At 38.5% G+C, this 18734-nt stretch overlaps 1 protein-coding gene across 1 annotated transcript in view; it reads right to left on the bottom strand.

Annotated features, from left to right (window-relative positions):
• The window catches only part of ACACA (acetyl-CoA carboxylase alpha), a 290659-nt gene that overhangs the window by 92045 nt on the left and 179880 nt on the right, over window positions 1–18734 (bottom strand). The window contains exons 42-44 of the mRNA XM_075264375.1: window positions 17490–17587; window positions 15613–15733; window positions 13845–13955 (exon numbers count right to left, since the gene is read on the bottom strand). Of these exons, the coding sequence (XP_075120476.1) occupies window positions 13845–13955; window positions 15613–15733; window positions 17490–17587 (330 nt within the window). The remainder of the gene's footprint in view (window positions 1–13844; window positions 13956–15612; window positions 15734–17489; window positions 17588–18734) is intronic.

Genomic DNA, 18734 nt, shown 5'->3' with positions numbered 1-18734 from the left:
TTTGTAACCTCAGTGAGCTTTGAACTTCATAGCTAGATGTATCCAATCATAAGAAAAGGTATTTAAGGTGGCCAATTGCAAGTTGATCTCCTATTTGAATCTCCTCTGAAGAGTGGCATCATGGGCTACTCAAAACAACTCTCAAATGATCTGAAAACAAAGATTGTTCAACATAGTTGTTCAGGGGAAGGATACAAAAAGTTGTCTCAGAGATTTAACCTGTCAGTTTCCACTGTGAGGAACATAGTAAGGAAATGGAAGACCACAGGGACAGTTCTTGTTAAGCCCAGAAGTGGCAGGCCAAGAAAAATATCAGAAAGGCAGAGAAGAAGAATGGTGAGAACAGTCAAGGACAATCCACAGACCACCTCCAAAGAGCTGCAGCATCATCTTGCTGCAGATGGTGTCACTGTGCATCGGTCAACTATACAGCGCACTTTGCAAAATAGAAGCTGTATGGGAGAGTGATGAGAAAGAAGCCGTTTCTGCACGTACGCCACAAATAGAGTTGCCTGAGGTATGAAAAAGCACATTTGGACAAGGCAGCTTCATTTTGGAAACAAAAATTGAGTTGTTTGGTTATAAAAAAAAGGCGTTATGCATGGCGTCCAAAAAGAAACAGCATTCCAAGAAAAACACATGCTACCCACTGTAAAATTTGGTGGAGGTTCCATCATGCTTTGGGGCTGTGTGGCCAATGCCGGCATCGGGAATCTTGTTAAAGTTGAGAGTCGCATGGATTCCACTCAGTATCAGCAGATTCTTGAGAATAATGTTCAAGAATCAGTGACGAAGTTGAAGTTACGCCGGGGATGGATATTTCAGCAAGACAATGATCCAAAACACCGCTCCAAATCCTCAGGCATTCATGCAGAGGAACAATTACAATGTTCTGGAATGGCCATCCCAGTCCCCAGACCTGAATATCATTGAACATCTGTGGGATGATTTGAAGCGGGCTGTCCATGCTCGGCGACCATCTAACTTAACTGAACTTGAATTGTTTGTCCAAAATACCTTTATCCAGGATCCAGGAACTGATTAAAAGCTACAGGAAGCGACTAGAGGCTGTTATCTTTGCAAAAGGAGGATCTACTAAATATTAATGTCACTTTTCTGTTGAGGTGCCCATACTTTTGCACCGGTCAAATTTTGGTTTAATGCATATTGCACATTTTCTGTTAGTACAATAAACCTCATTTCAATCCTGAAATATTACTGTGTCCATCAGTTATTAGATATATCAAACTGAAATGGCTGTTGCAAATACCAAAATATTTAGAACTAAAAATGATTAAGATTAATAGGGGTGCCCAAACTTTTTCATAGGACTGTATGTAGGCAGAATCCTAAAGGCATCTATATTAGACAACTACATAATTTGCTATTGTGAAGGATGCCACCTTGTGCCTGTAGCCTTTCTAAAGCACTGCCAGAGTTCATCCTCCTAGAAGAAAATCTACAGAGATGTGCCTTCTTCTGTGCAATGTGTAACCACATGTATGTGATTAGTTGTGAAGAGATGTATGGAAAGAGCTCAGGAGGTGCCAATCGCAGCATTTAAAGTGGCATGACCATGGCGTTTAAAGTGGGCAGGTGCCGCTATTTTTAATGATCATCACCCTTCGGAACCGATCGCCTGCCATGACAGCCAGGAGGCCTATTGAAGGCTCCCAGGCTTGTCATTACTAAGGTTCTATTACACATTTTACTATACACTGCAATACAATAGTCTTGTATGAGTTCTTCAAAGTCCCTAGAGTTCCGAAAAAAAAAGTAATACAAAAAAAATTCATATAAATAAAAACAACATCTTGTCCTGCATGAAAAGACAGTTTATCCAGCTACATACACATAAATATCAAAAAGTTGTCACAGGTGTCACAATGTGGCAACAAGGAAATGTTTCTATTTTGCAAAGTTTTACATTTTTTTTTAGGTGTCAACACATTAAAAATACTCTATAAATTTGGTACTGCCGTGATCATACTGATCGACAAAATACAGGAGACATGTCATTTTTACCACCTAGTGAATGTTGTAAAAATTAAACCCATAAGAAATTGGTGCTTTTTTCCAATTCCACCTCATTTAGAATTTTTGTTTCCAGCTTCCCAGTACATTGCACAGGATATTGAATGGTGCCATTACAAAGTACAATTTGTTTTACAAATGATAAGCCATTATGTGACTTTGTGAACTGAAAATTGAAAAAAATTATGGTCTTGGAATGTGGGGAGGGAAAAAACGGAAATGCAAAAATGAAAATTGTCTCAGTCCTGAAGTGGTTAATGTACTTAAACCTCACCCGTTCCTCCATTAAACTTCAAATCCAATATACACACACTATCTTACTGTGTGCGGAGTCTTAATTCTCTATGTTAGCTCATATATAAATTATACTAATTTGGACCTCAATACAGTGATATTAGCAATTTCTCTGTAATTTTTTTTTTTTAATTCTTGAAATACTTCAAACATAAGTTTTTCTGGCATCAGGCATTTTTTTCTCATATGCTCTATTTTTGAGAGAAAAAAAATGCTAAAAATGCAAGAACACAAACTGAAAAATTAAAACTGTGGGACTTTCCTACATAATTCTGGCGCAAGTTAAAATCAATATGTCGGGCTAAGGAGTTTCAAAGATACACAATTGCAATTTAGACAACAAAACTGTTATAGCTGGGTTCATAAATTAATCTCATAGGATGTCCACTAAAATTTTTAGAATAATTTGGTAATTTTTGGTACTTTTTTAATACTTTTGCTGATATGTGATAAAAATTTGGCAAATATGAACTTCTAGGGTACTTCCATATGGGATGTAAATTGGTGTGAATTTTCCATCTAGACTTTTGGAAAGACTATCCATATCAAAATACTGTAGCAACAAATGAGATATAAAGAAATTTTCCTCACAAACTGCAGCAATTTTCCACATTCAGACCGAGGTCCCACGTGGCGAATCCCATCCACACTTTGCAGCAAAATATATGCAGTGGAAAAGTTACGATTTCCAAAATAGTTGAGTTCCTGGAAATGAAATCGCAGCAAGCAAATTATACCTACGGAAATGCCGGCAGTTTGCCTAAAGGTATAATTGAAGCAGAAAGACCGCAGAGGAAAACTCTGCAGACTTTCTGTGTGTAAAGCTCTGTTGGAAAAACCACAATCCGTTTCCCACAGTTTTCCTTGCAGTGGATTTTGGCTGCGGCCCGCTATGTGGGGCCTTAGATTTAAATTGAACTGAGGTGCAGAGTGCGAGTCCATTGTGGATGTTTGCCAGAGAGTTCAATGGGGAAGCCAAAATCTGCAATCAAACTCAATTCTTGTGGATTCTGTGGCAGATTACTTAAACATTTTGCAAATCCAGATTAATTTAAAATTGCTTCACCAGGAAGGCCAGATAATGGACCTGAAAGTGCCAAGTGAAGGTACGCATAGTTTTGGTTTTTTTTTTGTTTGTTTTCTTGTAATGTATAGATAATTTTCCGTTGATAAATCAGAAACAAAATATGCACCAAACTCTATACATATATTATTTGCTGCTGTGGATTTCCTGCAAAAAAGATCTGTAACAAAGCAGATACCTGTGGTCATACCCTCCGTCATACTGAACGATGGCCTAGATTGCTAGCATATATTTACGCACCATATTACGAAATGAAGCACTGTATGTATTTTAGAAACTGTTTTTACTACAACAATGGTCAAAGTTCATTTCATTGCAAAGCTTCCTGTAGATGAATGTAGTAAAGGTGTGCTTCAAGGTACAAAAAAAAAATCTGCATCAGCAAAAGTTTTCATTAGATAAACCATCTCTGTGTCCTTCTCTTTTGCAGCCCGAGGCCCCCATGCTATTTCTATGCAAATAACAACCTTGTGGTTTATATCTTATTATTTCCACTGGAGCTGCAGTGACATGACCTGAGATGTGTGCGAGGTGTACCAAGAGAAGGGAAGTGAGCAGAGAGAGAGAGGAATAGAGCCAGTGCTCAGTGAGGTGTAAAAAAAAATATTGTCAGGAATGAAAGAAAAAAATGTGCAGGGATAATATGTTTATTTCAGTCCCTTCATTCCCTCTCCACCTCCTCCTTCCTTTCCATGCTAGACAGCACCTTTTAAAATTCATTGGACGTCAGGCGATCATGCACAATCCATATGCTTTCACTTTATCATTTGCATTTTATGCCTCCTGGCTCTTTATGTGCTGATACAGTTGATGCGGCTACGAGTCAGGCATTATCATTATTTCAATTTTCAAGGGGATCAGCAGGTTCATCAGGAAAAAAAGAGAATTAAAGGAGGTGGAAAAGAAGATATGTTGTATTGAAGTCCACATTTTATTGGGGGAGTTTAGAATTAATACACTGAATGCTACCTTATATCTATTGGTCTATAAAACCAAAAAATAAAAAAATAAAATAAAAAAAATCAATCCACACTGGGGCCATGAAAGAAAACGTTCATCTATCAGGTCTATTTCAGAGGGAGATTACACTAGGACCTGAGGAATCATAGCACTATACTGATGATACAGACATAGGAAGTACGGGCAAAAGGGTAATTTGACTTTCCAATAAAAGATTAAAATCTACAGAATTGCATTACTCTGCAAATTACCTAAATTCAATTCTTAATGCACACGCATGCAAGTTATTGTTTTTGCAAGTGTTACAGGAAACAATACAAACCTTGATTTTAAGGTTTTCAAGCATTCACAATGTTCTAGCTTAAAATATTATCCTAAGGCTGGGTTTACATGGCGCTTATTAACTCAAGAACTGTATGCAGTTTTTAATTACAGTAATGCATGGTACATGTTACTAGACATCTCACCTACAAGGTAACAGACATTAAACTGAAGACCTCTGGATTAAAGATGAAATGAATAGTAACGTGCTAGGCATTACTGCAATTAAATACTGCATATAGTTCTTAAGAAATTAAAGTGCTGTGTACACGTAGTCACAAAGAGGTTAGAACAAGGACCCCAATATAAAGGCTGGCACATATTAGATATCACAAAGAGACTCTAATACCAGACCTGTCATAACTCCTGACATGTCTGTTTAACCTCTTCCTGCTCTGTGCAGTACTATTAGGCTTAGTTCACACGTAAATTACGTGTGGTTTATTTTGGCACGGGAAAAAAACGCTTCCTAATTAGGAAGCTTTTTTGAACCTTGCCGCGCTTTTTGTAGCTTTTTTTGTAGTTTTTTTTTTTTATAAAACTGCTTCAAAAAACGCCAGGCTGTTTTCCCCTCCCGTAAAGTGAATGGGCCGGAAAAAAACGTGCAGAAAAAAACACGCATTTTTCGCCTCCCATTCACTTCTATTGCTTTCTTCAGGCGGAAAACTCCTGGAGAAAGGTCATATTGCTTCTTTTTTTCTGCTAGCAGAAAAAAAAAAAAAAAAAGCTAGCAGTCTACATAGACCGCTATTGTAAAGGGGCGGATTTTGAAGCGAAATCCGCTGTCAAAATCGGCCTCTTTGCCCCCGTGTGAACTAGCCCTTATGTAGCGCTAAGCGTATAGTACACAATCAGCACCATAACAGTATGACGCTGTCATGCCACAGGCATAGGAGCTGTGACTGTGGAAAGACTTCTGGGTCTTGGCCGTATTACACAGCTGGAACTCAGGATTAGCCGCCAGAGTAGGGAAAAACTCATACTCCGGCAGCTTAACGCCACAGGTGCAATCACGGCATCTGGGTGGTACGGGGCAAGATCTGTCCGTGGGGTTGCCAAATTTACAAATCAAAATTTTAAAAAATAAATAAAAAGCTGAAAAAAACCACCTTTTAATTTAAAAAAACACCCATAATATAAACAAAATAATGTAAAGAAACATATAAAATCTGTACTATCGAAAAATTGTGTTATTTATTCCTTAAGGTGAATGCCATAAAAAAAAAAAAAAACAAATACCACAACATGCATGTGTATATGAGTAATACATATTGCTCACCTCACTCCCCCCCCCCCCCCCCAAAAAAAAAGAATAGCAATAAAAAGTAATCAAATAGTCATGCATACCTAAAACTGGTACCAATAAAAACTTGCCCTGCAAATAAAGAACATATCTTACATATCTCCAGCAACTAAACCGTAAAAAAAAGTTATAGATGTCAGACTAGGTGACTGAAGGAAAATTGTTCATTCTCGAAAAATGATGATCTATTAGTAAATGTATGATAAAAGCAATATGAATTTGGTGACACCATAATTGTAATGACCCACTGGACATAAATGCTATGTCATTTTAAAGTAAATGCTATAGGAACAAAGTGCAAAAAATTATAAATTTATGTGTTTTTTTTCACACTGACCCCGCAAACACATTAAATGCTAATCGAAAAATTTTGTACCCCAAAATGATGCAAGTAAAAGTACAACTGATCATGCAAAGAATAAGCCCTCACGAGTCCAATGGGTAATCGAATGTTTTACGTTCAGAATAAGCTGGCGTTTACTCCGTGTGAATGAGCCCTTAGGATCGCCCACTGGACTCAAGTACTCTTTCTAAGCATGGAAAGAACAGAGAAAAAAAATTGGAATTAACGACCTGTTACACTGAATATTTTCCCATGAAACTGTATTTCAATCTGCTCAGAAATTCCTGCTCTATAACATGCCTGCAGATTAGATTACGTTTTCTTGGTGACAAGTTCCCTTTAAAGAGTTAAAGAAGACCTTTCATATCCTCTGACATTAGCGGTGTTATATACCACTAGAAAATCGTCAGCGTTCAGAATTGCTGTGTGTGTAGAACACAAATCCTTATGATGACGCTGAGCTGTAAGGACGGCCCCAGTGACAGTGCAGGGATATCGTTACCAAATCTAACAGTACTGACATCTCAGCAACTTGGAAACAAAATGGCAAAGCTGCAGCTTTCTAACAGTATATAACACCACTAATGTCAGGGCACATGAAAGGTCTTCTTTAAGGGCTTGTATTCCCCACACACAATAATTCTGAACCCTCTTTTCTTATGTGGTGCACCGTTCCTCCATTCCATTTCTTCTCAAAATGTATTATTACACTAACAACTGGATATTACAATTCTTTGTCAATCTAATGCTGGCAACATTGATTGGACCGTGTTACAGTGTGTGGTGATAAGAAAAACGTAACACTCAGTTGCTCATTGACTATAGGAGACTCTTGGCAGAGAGAAAAGTTGTGCACTGAGGACTTTTCTCTCTATAGGGTCTGTGGGTAACTGCTGTTTTATTGGATAGGCTCTCTGTCATTCGGGTCTCCCGGCTGCATAATCAGCCTGTCACTTTGTACATCTACTTTTAAGCTAAATTAAAAAAAATAAAAATAAATCAGAGGTTTAGCTTAAATAAGTATTTATGAGTCTGCAGGAGAACAGAGTAAGCGCTGCAGACTGCCCCCAAATTATACCATGGACTAGAGAAGATCGAATATGCTTGATCGAATACCTCGGCCGCATACCTTCCCTGCTGCCGGGAGCTATGCAGCCGAGGTATTTGATCAAGCATATTCTCTCATCTCTACCATGGACTAACCACATGATTTCAGGTTTTGTTTTTTGTTTTTCATTAGGAAAAAAAAATTCTGTTGACACCATTGAAATGAATGGGAGAGAAGGTAGGCGTTCTTTTTTTGAGACAAATTCTGCCTCAATCTCCAAAAGGATTTTCCTGTTTGGCCATCCTTGTTCACAAAGCAGCATTTGGGATACCTTCCTATCATTTCTGATCTGATTGTGAGTAAGTTATGCTATTTGGCAAGTCTTTGTTCATTTCAAGGGAGTTTGTTCAGATCTTTTCCTATTCAGTGGTGGAAAGAGCAGGGATGCCTCTGGTCTCCTCATTTCTTTTTCTTGGCTTTGGAGCCAAGGTGATTAAACTATGCAATAATCTTGATATATGAGAGGTTAATCGCACAAACTGCAAGGGGGATCTGGAGTCCCCGATACAGTAAAATACTACCAGGCAGCTTAGATTGGCCAATTAACCCTTTTCCAGTCATCCAAAGATGACTTACCACATGTGGCTTAACTTGAAGGCCATAGACATAGATCTGGACTCACTGTTACGGACTCCCACAAATGCCTAACCTGTAATTTTTAACCATATTATTAAACATTTCAATAAGATTTGGAACTTTGTTAAATATTCTGTTAAATATCCCCTCAACTGCCCTTACTGGCTCTCATGAAAAATCCTTCTAAGGGCTAGTTCACATGGGGGCAAGGAGGCGGATTTTCACAGCGGATTTCACCTCAAAATCCGCCTCCATACAATAGTGGTCTACCGGGGGACCGCTAGCGTTCGTTTTTTCGCTAGCGGTTTTTTGCCGCTAGTGGAAAAAAGAAGCGACATGACCTTCCTTCAGGCGGATTCCGCCTGAGGAAAGCAATAGAAGTGAATGGGAGGCGAAAACCGTGTTGCGTTTTTTTTTAAGGTCCATTCACTTTAAAGGATGGAAAAACCGCTTGGCGTTTTCTGAAGCGGTTTTTACCAAAAACCGCTCCAGAAAACGCTCCAAAAGCTGCGTCATGATCCAAAAACCGCTTCCTACTTAGGAAGCGTTTTTTTTTTCCAGACCAAAATAAGCCAGGCAGTTTTCACGTGTGAACTAGGTCTAAGGATGAGAACCCTTTGTCCTTTGCTATTTGGTCCAACACTGGCCTGGCTAAAATACTTAATCTTCTTTCATCTTCATCATGTTTCCTCTTTTGCTTCTCTACACTGTCATCATAATTTGCCTTCCTCAGAGCTATGTACCGTAGTTACCTACAACTATGACACTTCATATCAGGCCTCCTTAAGAACACTGATTAGTTTTTAGATTTATTGTTTGAGATAACTACATGCTGGGGAACTGATATCACAAATCTATTCCAAAATTATTCACTCACTAGCTGGTACCCGCGACTTCGTCTGCGGTGATTGTAGAAGTGGGTATATACAGGTGTGGGTAAGGTTTTCGTACTGTGTATAAGGGATGGGATATGAAATGTAACTTTGTATCTTGTATTTGCTGTAATTCAGAGAATACGTGAGACTTTTGTGTTGCAGTTACTTTGTATTTGAGCTGCTATATATACGGTGTTGGTATAAACTTTACATAGTGACTTTGGGACAGAGGTATTTGAAGTTAACCCCTTCCCATCGATGGCATTTTTTGATTTTGGTTTTTCATTTTTGACTCCCCTCCTTCTAAACCCCATAACTTTTTTATTTCTCCGCTTCCAGAGTCATATGAGGTCTTAATTTTTCTTGGGACAAATTTTTCTTCATGATGCTACCATTAATTATTCTATATAATGTACTGGGAAGCAGGTAAAAAAAATTCTGAATGGGGTGGATTTGACAAAAAAATGCATTTCTGCGACTTTCTTAGGGGCTTTGGTTTTACGGCGTTCACTGTGCAACCAAAATGACATGTCCCCTGTATTCTGTGTTTCGTTACGATTCCGGGGATACCAAATTTATATGGTTTTATTTACATTTTGACCCCTTAAAAAAATCCAAAACTGTGTTAAAACATTTTTTTTTTTGAAAAGTCGTCATATTCCGACAGCCGTAACTTTTTTATACGTCCGTGTACGGGCATGTATAGGGCGTCTTTTTTTGCGGGGTTGGGTGTACTTTTTAGTTCTACCATTTTCGGGAAATGTTATTGCTTTGATCACTTTTTATTCAAATTTTTATCAGAATCAAAAGAGTGAAAAAACGGCGTTTTGGCACTTTTGACCATTTTTCCCGCTACGGCGTTTACCGAACAGGAAAAATATTTATATAGCTTTGTAGAGTGGGCGATTTCGGACGCGGGGATACCTAACATGTATATGTTTCACAGTTTTTAACTACTTTTATATGTGTTCTAGGGAAGGGGGGTGATTTGAATTTTTAATCCTTTTTATTTGTTTTTATATTTTTTTTACTTTTTTTTTTAATCTTTTTTTTTTTTTTTTGCATTTATTAGACCGCCTAGGGGTATTGACATGGGTGGGCGGTGTTGCGGATTGTCAGAGCGGTGGGGGTCGGCAAACATGGCTGCTCCGGAGCGTTAAAGAGAGCCTCCTGGAGTATTGTTAAGGTGAGGGGCAAAGTGGTAAAGTATATGTATATGTGATTGTGTGGGGTTAGGGGCTAGGCTGTAGAGGGCAATAGGAATTTTGTGGCTTGCTATGGTCCAAAGTGTGTGAGATTGCAGAGATGATAGTGTGAGTTTGGGTTTTGTGGGGGTCCTGGCACAAACGTATGTGCGCTGTTGTGACGAAAAGTAGCCTATTGCGCAATCAAGTGTAGTGACTATGTTTGTGGAAAATTTCAGCCAAATCGGTCGAGCGGGTTTTGCGTGATTGAGGAACAAACATCCAAACATCCAAACACACAAACCCACAAACATCCAAACTCACAAACTTTCACATTTATAATATTAATAGGATCCTACAGAACCCAACTGTCCTATATTTCTAAATGCCAAGTAGAATTGGGGTCCACACATTATGATGGGCTGTGGTTCCAGATCAACATGTAAGAGTGCCCAAACACTCAAGTTCGAAACTTTATTTAAGGTACTATTTAGATGTTATCTAGTACCCACTAGAATACCGTAGGTACCCACTAGGTACCCTCCTACCCAAGTAACTAGTGGGTGCCATTCTCCAGGGGATATATTTCACATCTGGTGGTCCTGTCCTAAAGGAAAGAGTTTGGTAAAGGCTTTTGTTTCATCACAGAAATGAACATATGGAAAGAAGCTCTATTAAAAAAGTATATTGAAAACATCCCAACAATGTCAGGTCGATTTAATTCTCTTTCCTAGCCACAAAACAGACCATAGCCTCAGCTTGGAAGACCCCCACTCAGAACTACTCTGAAGTGAAGAGTAGGCTGGGATAGTATATGATTAATGAGAAATTTTCAGTGGACTTGCAAAATTCCTCCAAATTTGGTCCCCATAGTTTTAATATTCTATTACATCCCTCTCGAATAACCTTACACTCTTCATCAGCTAGTCACTGCCTGCCCCGTTACTCAGGTAGACCCCGCTAACCTTGCAGGGATACAAAGTTTACTTACCCATCCTCCTCCCTCCCCTCTTGTCTCTCTTTATGTTGTAACCCTCCTTTTCAGATTGTTTTCTTTATTACTGACCAGACACCAGGCCTGTGACATCTCTGTGCTATTAGAGGATTCCCCCCCACCCTGGACACTTTTCACAGTTTTGCTTTTATCTGTTACTCTGTACACCTAGGCACATTGTAGCTGTACATAAAAATAAACTGGCTGCTGACCAGTTCATGCAGCTTTATTTGTGTAACCTTATTTCACAAAAATGGCTGGACCAAAGTATAAGTGTTTCTACCTTGTGTCAACCTCACCTACTTCACTGATTTTAAGCTCTTGAGAGGACGGTGTTCACTCCTATTGTGTGAATTGATTTATTACCCTATAATGTCTCATTCTGTCAGTACACGTAGCCTATGATTTGTAAAGTGCTGCGGAATATGTTGGCACTAGATCAATAAAAAAAAAGTATTATTATTATTTTCAGTTTATAAAAGATAGTTTGTCTCTCAAGACTCTACTATTAGTTTGAACAGTACAGTAGAAAATTTCAAAAAGTTCAAGACGAACTGAACATGGTGAAAATATACAGCACATACCTCCATACATTCACTGCAATTGGATCATATTATATGTTTAAACTGATTTACTGAACTTTTCCAACTAATGGTAGAGTCTTTAGAGACAACTCCATCTGTTTTACGACAATTTCTATTTTAGTTCTGCAAGTGCACTGAACTCTAGCTAGTGGCATGTGGAGCTATTCTTAATACTATATTACCTCTACAACTTTTCATTTTGTACTTATTTCCGACGTTTTTGGGCGGAAATCTGGCAGAAACTCGAACACTAATGTGAACCTAGTGTCAGTGTAAAATACATTTCCTGTTTGATCTGCATTATTATAGACTTCTTGTAATCATAAGAAATAACCTCTCATGGTAAAGGCAATGTCTATATCTAATGAGGTACTTCATAGTGTCCTGTTCAGCAAACAGTTAAAGCCTGCCCACTAGCTTGTTGAAGAATACATGAAGTAAGAAGAATAGAGCAGGTAAAGCTGGTGAGAGAGGGAGATGGAAAACTCCCTTTAGGCTGGGGCCCCACAACATAAAACGTATGGGTTTTACATTACCTGTAAAGTGGATTGGATTCTGGCTAAAAATAAAATAAAAAAAAAAAAAAAAAAAAAAAAAAACAAAACAGAAAAATAAATCTGCAGAAGAAAATGCTGCGCTTAACTTTCTGTGAAATATGCTGCGGAAAAAATCAATGTGTTTCCACTGCAGTATTTTTGGCTGAAGGTATCTGTGTGAGGCCTTAGCCTGAAATAGCACATCAGACACCAAAATTATCTGCGCTTGTTACTCGGAGATTGAGAAAACTGCTATATCTGCACATACTAGCAGTAAGCAGTGGGTTTTTTTTTTATTAAGAATGGCATTCTGTACGCAAGTCTTAATCAAGTTCCCAGATGCCACAAGATGTGACTACCATTACAAAACTCAGGCCTCTTAAATAATTCAGGCACACTCCTATGCATCAGAATTGAAATATAAGTCAGTCATGAACTGGAGCACAATTTAGGTATAAATGACGCCAACTTTCTGGTGTGTGTTATAGTAAATTTATTGCAGTAAACTGACGTAGACATGTTGGTAAATCCCCCAAGTGTGCATCAGGTGAATGTTTTATAAAACCACAGCTAGGCATAACTTTAGATCCTGTTTTTATACTGAAAGGAAGTAATATAGGTTAATAGAGTAAATTACAAAAACATTCACCAAACACCCCTACACAAACATTTTGAAGTTAAACTTTAATAAACAATAAATGATTAAAAGTAGAGAGAGGTTGATTTCTGTCTTCTACATTTAAAAAAACATTGCTGCATGGATTTGCATCTATCCAGGAACAGTACTGTCAGTAGGACAGATAATAATTTGCATGCAGGATTGTCAGAATCATTGTGATGGGTGGCAAAGTGTTCATCTACCCTTGAACACTATTTGTATTGTTTGTCCAGCGAAGCTCAATGCTATTCTTAATTTTATGTACCTATTCCTATTACAATGTATAAAGTAATACATGGAATCATGTACTCAATTTACAGTTCAGTAAAGTAGACCAAAACAGAAGCTTTACGTTTAACATGGCTCAAAATTTCCAAATTAAGTGGTATGTAAAAGCTGGGATCACAAATCCCCAGTGCATAGTGGAACTGTGAATAGGCAGTCAGGAGGCCATTATCCAACCTCCTGGCTGCCATAGCAACCTCTCAGAACATGTTATTGATATTGATCATGGCATCCAGGGGGTTAATCTATCGGAGTCGGACTATCTTCCGACTCCGGCGACTGGTCCCAACTTCTGTGCCCACAGCTATTAAGTATATGCTCAATGTGACGTAATAGTGTAGCACAGAGCAGGAAGAGGTTAAAGTTGAAGAGCTGCCTGCCCAGGGAAAAAGGTTGATGTAGTTGGGCTCTTGCTGTCCTCTTCAAAAAATCAATACCTAAATAACAAGTATGTCCTTGATATCATTTATTCAAAGCACATATCAAAATTTCTAGGCAGAGATAGGTAGCCTCTTAGCATTAACCTATTTGTGGCTCCCATAATCCTTCATAAAGTCCCACAATGGACCAGTCATCTGAATAAATGTAAACAGAAACTATACAAGAATTCTTTCACAAAATCTAGACTAAATGAATTTTTGACAACAAATATATTTTATATGATACAATTGCAAAGATCAATATTATAGGAACAGCATTGCTTACTTTGTTTAATGCTCCAGCACCAGTCAAAATAATATGGGAGTTTTCAACCTGAATAGTTCTTTGACCCAGTCTCACCAAATATGCTCCAATACCAATTGCTCTGCAGGTCACCTGGAAAGAGAAATCAAATGTAATAAACTTCTCTAAGAAAGAAAAAAAAAACAAGAACAAAAAAAGGCTACTGAAAATGAGGGACAAGAAGCTCTGCTTCTCACTATGGTATTTCTTGTAGTGGTCTCTGTAGGTGACAGGCAGGAAGTAAACTGGAGCCAATACAATATAATTTACCATTATTTGCTAAGGATGGTCATTGACTTCACATTTTTAACTGTCCAGCCTTTCCTTCTAGAAGACAACACGACAGCAGAGAAGTTGTATGTTCATATGTTATAGTGGGCAGTGTGGCCATCAGAAAGTCTGTTGAGTCTGTATAAAAATGGCTGACATGCATGGTAAGTCAGAAGTAGTAAAGATCCTCTTTAATTCATGAAAAAGGAAGTGGTGGAATTCTATGATAGTAACCCCACATTCACACAACCGAGTTTCCATCCTGAAACTCTGTCTGCATATTAGAGGCCTGAACAGTGTGCAGGGAGAGGGACAGCTAAAATTATAGTTATATATGATGGTTGGAGTCCCTGCCTACCAGCGATCTACTGCCCAGTACTAAACAGTACGAGACAGTATATCACTGGGCGGCAAGGATGTCTAGCAGCCTAGAGAACTATAATGCTAGTAGTCCCTCTCCCTGAACACTGTTCAGACCGGTAAATCCAGCCAACATGCAGTCAGAGTTTCATGACTGACACTCGTTTATGTGAATGCATGGTAAACAAACCATGTATCTAATTAATTATATAATGTTAATATTTGGATAATGTAATTAAAGCTAATTAGTCATTTTATCTTGAAGCCGGAGTTGGTAACCTTTTTGAAACCCCGACTTCACAGGCCTGACTGTCTCATTTATTTGTTTTATAGTACTCAGTGTCCCTGTTTTATGAGAATCTGAACAAGCCTTAACTCAAAGGGTGCTAAAAGGCTCACAAAGGCTTAGAAATGCAGTATAAAATAGACAAACTACATCCAGCAAGGAGCAAAAGGTGAGAATGTACAACACTAAATGAAAATTAAATGCACACACATATTACTGAGTGCCCTGCTCTATTATACAATACATTTGATTCTAATAATAATAGGGTATAGTATACTTCTAAAATAACTTGTATATAACATTGTAAATAAGTGTCATCTTACACAGTTTTACTTTTGACCATTAGGTGTCACTATCTCATTACTTTTGTCAACAATTTACTTTTTATGTAAAAGGTCTATATTTAGAGATGTTACTAGAGATATTGTAAGCTTAGACAGTCTGAAATATGTAAACTTTTGCCGTGCCTGATGCTCAATGATACATTTTTAGACTATCTAGTATATGCCTTACATTGTCACATTTTATCACCTTTCAGTCAAACACTTTTCCTGTAAAACCAGGCCCAAGCAAGTTGTAATAGAATCTAGTTGTAACAACAGTAAATCTACTCCATTGTGGGAGAGATATCCATAATTCTGCAGGATGCTTAACTGTAAAAACTGGCACCAATGTCACAAAACATATTTACCCCAGCTAACTGAACACAGTCCACAGTCACCATAACTCTCAACTCTCTTTACTATGTGATTTAGTATATATCAACTATCCAGTGGCCAGAAAACCTTTTTAAATATACATTATGAAAACAATGAACCAATGCTTAGGTGTTACCAGATTAATGGTGATGACTTCTTCATAAGCCAAGGATGTTTCTCCAGCAATCATGCCAGACCCTCTGAGGTTCTCCACTCCAAGACCTTCTTCTTTACCAATTATGTCTGTTATCTTGTACCTGAGGGGCACGTAACAAAATCGATTAAACCTGCAGTCTTATGTCTATTATGAAGACAGGTCTGCCTACAAACTATGACCTGTAAATTATCTTCTTAGGGGACGTTCACACTGCCATTATTGACCATCAGTAGTGTCCGCTGCTAGTGTCCGTTACAAGATTTTAACAACAGAACCATCGTAAATCCGGCTGGGCTAGGGACTCCCCCAAGAACATGGATACAACCTTCACCAATCTTCCTCAGGTTTATTTGATTTATGCAGTCAACTCTCCAGCCCTACACCAGCAAATTAGGGGTGGACTGTTTTGGATCAAAGATGCTTTTAACTGGTTGGGAGATGCACACTGTTTAAGATGAACATACTAGTTTAGATCTTGTATTTCTTTCAGGCATTTCCTATTAATATTCCTTACTCTTTTTTAAGTGGCTCCTATTTACAGTTGCTAAATAAAATGTGCAGGGAAAGAAGCCCATATGGCTTCAAAAGTTAAATTACAGGGGCCTTGTCCTACCTGATTCTGTGTCCCATCACCAGACCTCTTACCTTCTGAGAATCAAAGACTGGTGTCTGCCTCCCTTATGGATTGGACTTAGATCAGATTCTCCAATGGGGAGCTCACTGCCAGTCCAGGTGCTTCACTAAAATTCTCTCTGCCTTCCACAACCCAGAACTTGACCAATTTACCCCCTCAGTCCACAAAGCCACACTCCTTTCATGTTCTCTTGGTGGTCCATCTTTTGAAGAAGAGCTTGACTTACTATAGAGCTTGTTCCCCAGGAGTATAAGAAAAAGCTGTTTGAGGCACTTCTTGATTTTGTGACAGTTTTTGTCTCGGATATACAGGATAAGTCTACAAGATCTAAGCCGGTCAGTCTGCCATCTCCTTTGCCAATCTCTGATCTTTCCGCTACCAATCTCACCCTTCTCATGAAGAGAAATATTGAAGAAATTGGGACACCTCCTTCTTCGGTTCTACCTGCTTCTCTAAGTTTTCAAGATGAGTCTGAGGTGGAATAGGAGGATATCTGTTCATGTGACTCTGAACCTGGTCACATCAATAACTCTGAAGAAATTAACAGGAGTGATTTTGATCCTGTAGAGACCAATGCTCCAGCCTCTCTCCGCTTCAGACCTAAGAACCTGAGTTGCCCATTCTGACCTTTATGCTTGTTTTCTGCTTCCTGCCAAAGGCCTTTGACCTTTACCTAACTATTCTTTGCCTGACTTTGGATTTGGCCAGCTGCCATCTACACCACGATTACTCTGAAAGGACCTGGTAGTCTTCCTGTAGCGAAGCCCAAATACCTGTGTGAGGATTGAAGCGAAAAACTGGGGATGGTACTTTGAAAAAGCCCTTAGCAGTGGCCCAAAGTCAAACTGGTGAGATGGCAGTGGGCACACATCCTGCTGTCTGTTACAGGTATTCACGTCATACAAATGGTTTTTATTGGCATTGTGCGTGTAAATGTGAGCTTATCTTCCATATTGAGTGGGTCTACCTATATTCTCTGCATCTCTAATATGCTGTAGGTCCAAAATCAAGCATACTAAAGCTAAATGTGATTGACATTAAATATTCTTCGCCACAATTACAATGCACGGGCAACAGCACAGCTGTCGAAAAAAAAATATCTAAGAATAAGGCATAGAGTTTTCTTGACCACAATGCAAATATTTGCTCATTAAATTATTGAGATATATACATATACTCTTGTTTGTATATATTGTATTGTATTGTATTTAAATGTATTTACCTTGATTCTCCTTCATCTTCCACATGCTCACAATGAACAGAGTTCAGGGCACTGACTTTCTTGTAGTCTTGAGGTGTTAAATATAAGTATTTATATCCCTGAAAGAAAAAAATAAAAGTTAAGGAAATTTATGTACAAAATATATAGTATCAGCAAAGGCCTATAGTAAAGAATGAAGTACAGTCATAACTACATTTTGTAATCTATTAGCGAGACCACATACGACTGAAGAAGTGCGTTCCTTTTCCCATGTTCCATCGTTTCACATCTCAGTTCAAACTCTGTGTAGAGAGATTTCTACTTCTAGGATAAGAATGTAACTGATCCTGAGATTGAAAGGGCCACAGCACTGTCTTAGTGCTGCATCCCCTTTTCAATGTGTTTTCCTTCATGGCGACACATCGTGCCACCAGCTGTATAGATAACTGCAGTCTGGACCAATTTTACTTGAACGGAGTCATGCTACACTTCCCTGCACTGTGGGTGGTCAAAAGAGCTGCTATGTAGGGTGATATAAAGAAGGGACGCAGCAGCAGTGCTATGGCCACCTTCAATCTAAGGAACAGTGTGTGTCCCAGGAATTGAATCCCCATCAGTGTGAACTCTAGTCTGATCATTGTTTGTCTGGATTACAGACAATTGCATCCACAGTGTACAATATTATGTTTTCATTGATACTGTAGTTAAGATTTATTTACATAACCAGAAAAGCCATTTAACTCGTTAAAGCGTAATTAAACTTTTATTTATTCATAAATCAGACTACAAGATCACGTGTATGTTTCTTCAAAACCAGGCCAAACAGCAACATAGATGTAAGCAGACACTGGGTCAGGTTTTATTGTACGGCACTTACTAAACATATATACCATATATGTTAACTGAGAATGTCTATAAAGCGTGACCACACACTCTGGGTCCATGATACGTTTCCTATTAAAAATGGCTTTTTGGATCAAATAGGTATGCATTTGCATTAGAAAACAGCACGCATTTTTAAAAATCACATGTGGATTTTAAACCCTGCACATACGACTTTTTGGGGCATAAAGAACTATGTGAACACAGTCAGAGGAGGACCCAGCATGATGCCGATAAGAATCAAAGGAGAATCTTCACTCTCTGGATGTATCTACCAGCCCATCAGTGTCAGTAAAACCCTCTACCCACTCACAGAAGAATGCCTGTCCCATGGATGTAGGGTGAGGTGTGAAAAGATACAAAAAAAACCATATTATATTTTTT

This window comes from Leptodactylus fuscus, chromosome 2 (assembly GCF_031893055.1).
Source record: "Leptodactylus fuscus isolate aLepFus1 chromosome 2, aLepFus1.hap2, whole genome shotgun sequence".
NCBI lineage: Eukaryota > Metazoa > Chordata > Amphibia > Anura > Leptodactylidae > Leptodactylus > Leptodactylus fuscus.
This window is presented reverse-complemented; position numbering and strand designations above follow the sequence as displayed.